At 36.8% G+C, this 8,487-nt stretch overlaps 1 protein-coding gene across 5 annotated transcripts in view; it reads right to left on the bottom strand.

Annotated features, from left to right (window-relative positions):
• Positions 1 to 1,873: 1,873 nt before the first annotated feature.
• Positions 1,874 to 8,487, bottom strand: part of adam15 (ADAM metallopeptidase domain 15) — a 38,585-nt gene continuing 31,971 nt past the window's right edge. The window contains exons 21-25 of one of the 5 annotated variants that reach the window (XM_051720289.1): positions 7,423 to 7,488; positions 7,226 to 7,306; positions 5,517 to 5,585; positions 3,766 to 3,926; positions 1,874 to 3,638 (exon numbers count right to left, since the gene is read on the bottom strand). In XM_051720289.1, coding sequence (XP_051576249.1) covers positions 3,569 to 3,638; positions 3,766 to 3,926; positions 5,517 to 5,585; positions 7,226 to 7,306; positions 7,423 to 7,488 — 447 coding nt within the window. In that variant the 3' untranslated portion in view covers positions 1,874 to 3,568. The remainder of the gene's footprint in view (positions 3,639 to 3,765; positions 3,927 to 5,516; positions 5,586 to 7,225; positions 7,307 to 7,422; positions 7,489 to 8,487) is intronic. The other 4 variants (XM_051720291.1, XM_051720290.1, XM_051720292.1 and 1 more) reach the window with 4 other exon arrangements.

The following is an 8,487-nucleotide window of genomic DNA, read 5'->3' as shown; positions in this document are numbered from 1 at the left end:
TTATTCTAAAAATCTTTGTATTCAGTAGAAGAAAAAAAGAGGGTGGGTAAATGAAGAGAGAATTTTCATTTTTGGGAGAACTATTCCTTTAAAAGGTAAATTTAAGTAAAGTAAATTTTTCAATTGAAATCAGTCTCTGCTCTCTAAACAGTGAATATATGTCTCATATACAGACCTGAGAACAGACTCTGCAGTCTACACATTCAAAAATAACACACCTAAAACCAGTCTCTGCCTCTAAAGAGAGTGGTGATATTTCCTCTTTGAGATCAGTCCCTGCTCTGAAAATAGGGATATTACATCGACTTGTGGTGCGGTGCAATGGCCATAACCTCTTCTTAAAGGTGAAGTGTATAATTTCTGCCCCACTAGCGTCACCAAACGGAATGGTGAAAATAAAATGTTTCAAACAGATTTCCCAAACCCTCCCCCCATTGGACAATCAGAGTCCTGCCTCACACCATGAGAAAATTTGCTGTACCGGCCTGGGGATGCTCAAACAAACAGAGCCACATTGTTTACAACTTTTGGGGATTCAACCTGTAAATGGCTTACTTACAATTGTCTAGAGCTGCATATTAAGCTGGGGTAGGAGAAAGAATTTTAACTTTGGAAAAAAATAAAAAATAGACACATGACCTTTAATTATTACAGTGTGATATCACAAAACATAACGTGTGTCATCACAAATCTCTCAGAGATGATAAAGCTAGATAAGTTCTTAGTTTTATGAGGTTAATTCCCACTTTTCATCTGCATTACAGGCTTTTTTTTTAATCACTTTGGTATGACTTTCACATGCAGGTGGTAATTTTTCAAAACTCTTAGTACAAAACACCAAACTGATCACATTGTAACAAAGTCAGTCATTCTTTCAAAACCTGCTAACATGCTTTCATCAGGACTGTACGTTTCCTTTCATATAATCACTGTTTTATAACACAAGATTATCGTGACGTGTAATGAGAACATTTGGTTTAATCAACCAACACAACATGATTTTTCTTTCAATTGAGTCATTTTATCAGTATGTTCATTCTGTAGCAAACAATGCAAGTTTCAAATTAACCTTAAATGTGTTGAATATTTTTTTACAGTACTGTTAAGTCACATTAATACACTTACATTGCCTGACCAAAATTACTGTAAATTCATAATGCCTGTAACATCAACCTTATGTGTAATCAAAAGATGTGATCAAAAAAGACAGAGAGTGATGCTGGACTGACGTTCTCTGTCAATTCTGATAGTACAGAGTATGCTGTCAATACGTGATACTGTAAGAATTGTGTAACAAGTACAGTAATGTACACTGTAATGTCATTTACTGTACCATACTGCACTGTACTCTTGCAGTACAGTATGAATTAATTGACAGTTTACCTTTTCAGAGAAAGGAGAGTAATTACATTTACTTTTAGTCATTTAGCAGATGCCTTTACATTAACCAAAGTGACTTACAAATGTGAGACTCACAAATTTGTCACAGTCCTGTAATTTGCTTTAAAGTAGTTAGGCTTTTTTTTACTGAATCACATAGTGGACATTGATGGCCCAGATGTCATTGGGCTCACTAGTTCCTGCCCTTTATCTCCCTCTGATGATATGGCACATACTGTAAACAATAGTGGTTACGTATGATATAGATGAAATACTTATTTGATGTGGTGAAAACGATACTTTGTGATTTTGTGTGTTTACTAATATGCTGAAATTTTTTGAAAAAACGTCATTTTTGGTGATCTGTTGTGAAATTAGTACTAAGATTTTTTTACATTTACCACTACTTGTGAAATAAAAGCGAATAAAAAAAATAAAATAAAAAAAACTGTAAATAGACGTGTCATTAATAAGACAATCAAATCTCCATTCATTCATGTGTAAAAATAGATCCCATGTTTATTGCATTAAAAATATGGCATATTTCAAAATACACAAATATCTTCAAATACCTTTCTCGGTGCTTTGAGTGAAGAGGTGTACATCTTCCAATCAGCCAGCTTTTCCTGCAGCAGCATTTGTAATCACAATTTGCAATCTGATTTTTTTTCTTGACACCGATATAAAACACAGACTTTACAAAGGCTATGTGTGTGTTTGTGTGCAATGCAAATGTCTGTAATGAGACAGCTGATGCCAAATGGAATTTACTGGACAGAAGCTCTGTCTTTAAACTAATAGGCATTTATAGCTGGAGAAATTAAAAGTGCATTTAGTCATTTTTCTCTTATTAAAATAAAGTTGTAATAATATTTCAGGTTCAGTACAAGTTGAGCTCAATGATAGAATTTGTGGCATAATACTGATTAATGCAAAAAACAATTTTGACTTGCCCCACCTTTTCTGGGTTACTGTGAGGCACTTACAACGGATGTGAATGTGGCCAATATTTGAACATTAAAATACTCACTTTTTCAAAAGTATAGCCACAAGACATAAACAATATGCAAGTTAACATGATTTTAGTGATAAAATCACTTATTACCCTTTTCTGTGTAAAGTTATAGCCAATTTTACAATTTAAACCCTGCAGAAATTGGCCCCATTCACTTCCATTGTAAGTGCCTCAATGTAACCTCGATTTTTGCTGTTGTAAAGAAAAGGAGGGACAATTCTAAATAAATTTTTGTGGTAATCAACATTATACCACAAATGCTGTCAACTGAGCTTAACTTATATTGAACCCAGAATATTCCTTTAAAGAGTACTTTTATTTTATTTTTTAAATCACATACACTCACATGATATGAGTCCAGTGATATCTGTAGGCTAATAAAGCTGATTTTACAGGGAACAGATTGCCTTATGGGGGCAGACATGATGAAATCAGATGACCAGCCGAATACTAGCTTTATCTCTGTACTTTCTTTCATGGAATAAATGAATCATGGCTAACTGCAAATAGGGAATTTCTACAATGGCATTGGCATCTTTTGTGTGATGCTGCATCCACGTTGCTAAGTGTCAGTATAAGCCAAGACGATTGCCATATAGGCTAGTGAACATAAATGAAAAACTACTGAGTGCACCTTTGAGAAAATGTAAAAATTCAGTTTTGGTGTGAGCTTTCTAAATAATCGTAGATGACATGGTGTCTAGCTGATTAATTAGGCCCCAAAGAGATTCTCTAGGAAAGATCAGTTCATCAGTAGGCAGGCAATCGAGCATGCATACAGCATCTCAGAAGAAGAAATCAAGATTCCTTCCTTCAAGGCATCATCTGGTCCTATCCTATTTCCATGCATTGAACTGGGCTTCTGAATCACATTTTAAAATTGAATACCCTTTGTATTCACTCTTAAAAAAGAAAAATAATATCAATAATATCTTTTCACCATTATTGGAGTCTGTAATGTAAATGTCTGTAAATGGCCCATTGAGCCTCAGAGTGAGTTCGAAGTTTAAGTTCTGATTCAGATGCAGAGCAAGAGAGGGGTCCCTGCAAGTGTCAAGGTTTCACCTTGCAGAATCAAGTCCACTCTCTGGGTCAGTGCAAATAAAAATGTGCAAGTCTACATCACACAGTATCCCACAGCAAAGCAACACCGGACCAATGTTTCCTTACTGGCTATACTGGGTGAGGAGCATGGGGTTTCCCAGGATGCTGTTGTCTCCGAAGAGGTGGATGGGGAGCAGGTCTGTACAGATTAATAAAACATCATCATCTAATCAAAATATATAAAATTTTTCGATCATAGGCAATATTTCATACAAATCATTCATTTTCATGAAAACAGACCCAGGCAAAAGCGTCAGTTTTCCCACCTGGCAGGAGCGGCAGCTGACTTAAGGCTATGTGAGTAAGAGGACGATAAAGATGCAACAGTTCCCGCATGCCCCAGCTGTGGGAGTGGAGGAGGAGGGTGAGATGAAGGATCCACAGGCAGTGGTTTCTTGGGAACGGGAGGTTTAGGGGGAACAGGGTTCTGAAACATGAGAAGGTGATTCAGGAGAGTCAGTATGGAATTTCTGATGGTTTCATTTCCATCAAAGAAGTTTTTTGTATTTTTTTACTTGATAAATAAATTGAATACAAAAATAAATATATATATATATATTTTTAAATAATATCAATAATAATAATAATAATTAAATAAATCAAATATGTATTTAAACATTCATTTGTGCAGCATAATGTATACATTGTAATGTCCCTTATCTATCTATCTATCCATCCATCCATTTGTCTGTCTATATGTCTATCAGTCTATCCATCCATCTGTCTATGTATCTGTCTGTCTGTCTGTCTATCCATCGTCCATCTGTCCTTCTATCTATCCATCCATCCATCCATCTGTCTGTCTATATGACTATCAGTCTATCCATCTATCTGTCTATGTATCTGTCTGCCTATCCATCTATCCATCGTCCGTCTGTCCTTCTATCTATCCATCCATCCATTTGTCTGTCTATATGTCTATCAGTCTATCCATCCATCTGTCTATGTATCTGTCTGTCTGTCTGTCTATCCATCGTCCATCTGTCCTTCTATCCATCCATCCATCTGTCTGTCTGTCTGTCTATATGTCTATCAGTCTGTCCATCTATCTGTCTATGTCTGTCTGTCTATCCATCTATCCATCATCCGTCTGTCCTTCTATCTATCCATCCATTTGTCTGTCTATATGTCTATCAGTCTATCCATCTATCTGTCTATGTATCTGTCTGTCTGTCTATCCATCTACCCATCATCTGTCTGTCCTTTTATCTATCCATCCATCCATCTATCCATTTGTCTGTCTATATGTCTATCGGTCTATCCATCTATCTGTCTGTCTATCCATCTATCCATTGTCCATCCTTCTATCTATCAACCATCCATCCATCCATCCATTTGTCTGTCTATGTCTATCAGTCTGTCCATCTATCTGTCTATGTATCTGTCTGTCTATCCATCTATCCATCATCCGTCTGTCCATCTATCCATCCATCCATTTGTCTGTCTATATGTCTATCAGTCTATCCATCTATCTGTCTATGTATCTGTCTGTCTGTCTATCCATCCATCTATCCATCGTCCGTCTGTCCATCTATCTATCCATCCATCCATTTGTCTGTCTATATGTCTATCAGTCTGTCCATCTATCTGTCTATGTATCTGTCTGTCTGTCTATCCATCTATCCATCATCCATCTGTCCTTCTATCTATCTATCTATCATCCATCCATCTGTTTGTCTGTCTATATGTCTATCAGTCTATCCATCTATCTGTCGATGTATCTGTCGGTTTATCCATCTATCCATCATCTGTCTGTCCTTCCATCTATCCATCCATCCGTTTGTCTGTCTATATGTCTATCAGTCTATCCATCTATCTATGTATCTGTCTGTCTGTCAATCCATCGTCCATCTGTCCTTCTATCTATCTAAATAAACAATACATTAAATCAAAAGAATTAAGTTAAGATCATAAGCAAACACCATAGTTTGGTTAACACTGAGATACTCTGAGGTAAAGAGCTGATTAGTGTTGTTGATAGAGGGCTACACTACAGTTTACACGCCTGTGGTGATACCTGTCGGTCAGAGAGGACAGGGTCAGGGGGAAGGGGCTTTCTTGGTGCAGCCGGTCGTGCTCCTGTGGGCTGGAGGTACAGTCGAAGATGCAGCCATGTGACAGAGAAAAGATGAGACTAACTTGCTGACCTATTTTATTCAGATCTGATTCCTATAATTTAACTACCACTAATCCACCTTGATTCCACAAACAATCACAAGATTCAGCTGTCTAAGACCAAATCACAGAATCTGAATCACAGGCCATGCACTGCACAGAGCAACTGATTCCTCTGATTCATTCATCAAATATGTTTGTTTTCACCATAAAGAGAGACTGGGAGAGTTAAAGGGGTGTACAACATTCCTGTCAAAAATAATAATTTGTGTGTAAAAAAAAAAAAAGAAAAGTCATTATGCACTGCAAAAAATATTTTTCTTAATCAGTATTTTTGTGTTGTTGTCCAGTAAAAAGATGTAAACATCCTTAAAACAAGATACATTTACTTGAGAAGCAAAATGATTAGTTATTAAAGGGATAGTTCATCCAAAAATGAAAATTCTCTCATTTACTCACCCTCATGCCATTCCAGATGTGTATGAATTTCTTTCTTCTGCTGAACACAAACAAAGATTTTTAGAAGAATATCTCAGCTCTGCAGGTCCTCACAATGCAAGTGAGTGGTGACCAAACCTTTCAAGCTCCAAAAATCACAAAGTTAGCATAAAAGTAGTCCATGTGATTAAATCTTTTTCTTCAGAAGCAATATGATAAGTGTGGGTTAGAAAAAGATCAATATTTAAGTCTGTTTTTTCTATAAATTGTTCTCCCTGCCCAGTAGGTGGCGATATGCACGAAATATGTGAATTACCAAAAACAAAAGAAGAATAATGTGAAAATGTATATAGTAAAAAATGACTTAAATATTGATCTATTTCTCACCCACACCTATCATATCACTTCTGGTGATATGGATTTAACCACTGGAGTCTTCTGGATTACTTTTATGCTGCCTTTATGTCCTTATGGAGCTTCAAAATGTTGGTACCTATTCACTTACATTGTGAGGACCAACAGAGCTGAAATATTCTTCTAAAAATCTTTGTTTGTGTTCAGCAGAAAAAAAAAAGTCATGCACATCTGGAATGGCATTTGGATGAGTAAATTATTTTCCATTTTTGGGTGAACTATCCCTCTAATCTTGTTTTCAGTGAAAGACTCTGTGCTTTTTAACAAATCAGTTGAATCATTTGTCACCACCTATTGGTGTAAAAATTTAATTTATAAAAACTAATTAAATCAGTGCACACAATTAACGATGAACAATTAATCAAAATTCCCACAACTATTCTGAAAGCTGTGAACACATCTTGTCCAATCAGATTTGAAGACAGCAGCTAGACAAATAGATGTATAGATGAAATCACACATATCCACTTGTTCTCACTTAGTCTCAACTGTGTACCAGATGACTACAATCCAGAGGAACCATCAGCTCATCCACATGCACAGACACCACGACTCACAAAACACTTATCTTACAGTTAATCCTAAATGACAGTGGACACAAGCACACTTCTACATGCAAAACCACACAAAGACACGGACCACGACTAAGAACATAGAGTGAGTGTGAAAGGGAGATACTTTGGGTCAAGACGGACATACAGACATAAAGAAAAAGAGCAGCTATGAACAAGTCAAACTTGCAGCAAGTGCTCCTTCTACCTTGCATTGCATCTTGCTCTCTGAGGGTGTGGGGTCAGGAGGGAGGGGCTTGGTGGGAGGCGCAGGCCAGTGGCCTGCCAACTGAAGAACCAGACAGTGCAACAAGAACAGCGTTGGTTTGTGTTTAACACATGCTGCTGACAACAGACCTTCATATCACTATTCCTATAACCTTTTAAAACAGCGATGAGATTTACCTGAGCAGGTTTAGTGACAGGATCAGGTGGAAGAGGTTTAGTTGGAGCAGCAGGCCTGTGCTGAACCTGACAACAAGACAAAGGTGCGTCGCAGAAGTAGGGACATGCAGGTTACAATAGGAAAAGTTAGTTAGCTGTTTTAACAAGGTTCCCACGCTTTTCAAGGCACAATTTTCCAGGACAGTTTATGTGCCCGACAAGTGTAATATTTAATCAAATATACACGCGTCCATTTAAATCTAGCTTTTATTCTGTCATTTCTGTGTTTTTGACAGAAGTTTCTCACCTCCAGATAAGGATTTCTCTACATGGCCTAGTGTGAACATTAATCCATGTAAAGGTGTGATTTAATTAAATACATATATTGTATAGACTGTAAGTGCTGCACACTTCATAGTGCTCTGCTCTGTCATCTCACACACGCAAGAGCACGTGTGATGATCATGAAGTGTTTTTGGTGTATGAGTGGCCGGCTTAATACATTCACTTTGAAGCGTGCATCACTCGCAGATTATATATTTATTCAATTAAATCACAGACTTTTGCAGTTTAATTATCACACTAGGACACATCGCAATTTTAATTTGATTAATTGTGCATTCAAACATTCATTTGTCAAAATATGTCATATTCCATGACATTCTGTGTATTATAGCTAATGCTATTTTTATGACTAGATTTTGTGATTCTGTCTGTGTTTTCTGCATACATGTGGTAACTGTGGTATAAGCAGCCTCTGATCATTGATTTATTGAAAATGAACTTACATCCTGAGGAGTGAAGGCCTAATCACCATGCTACCAACATACCAACATTTACTACCAATAAAAAAAATCAGTTGTCCGATCGTCATCGTTGTCTAAAGTTTATAACTGAAATGTTTTTGTGGTTAACACAACAGCGATGTTGGAATGGAAAAATCTTATTTTGTACTATATTAATACAAATAAAAAGCAGAGATGACAGCAGATGAGCAGAGAATGTACGTGACAGGGATTCATCCATGACAGTCAACTGTTGATGTTGTTTCACAATGTGCAGCCGCCGGCAGTGACAAAACAATGT

This window comes from Myxocyprinus asiaticus, chromosome 16 (assembly GCF_019703515.2).
Source record: "Myxocyprinus asiaticus isolate MX2 ecotype Aquarium Trade chromosome 16, UBuf_Myxa_2, whole genome shotgun sequence".
Taxonomy (NCBI): domain Eukaryota; kingdom Metazoa; phylum Chordata; class Actinopteri; order Cypriniformes; family Catostomidae; genus Myxocyprinus; species Myxocyprinus asiaticus.
This window is presented reverse-complemented; position numbering and strand designations above follow the sequence as displayed.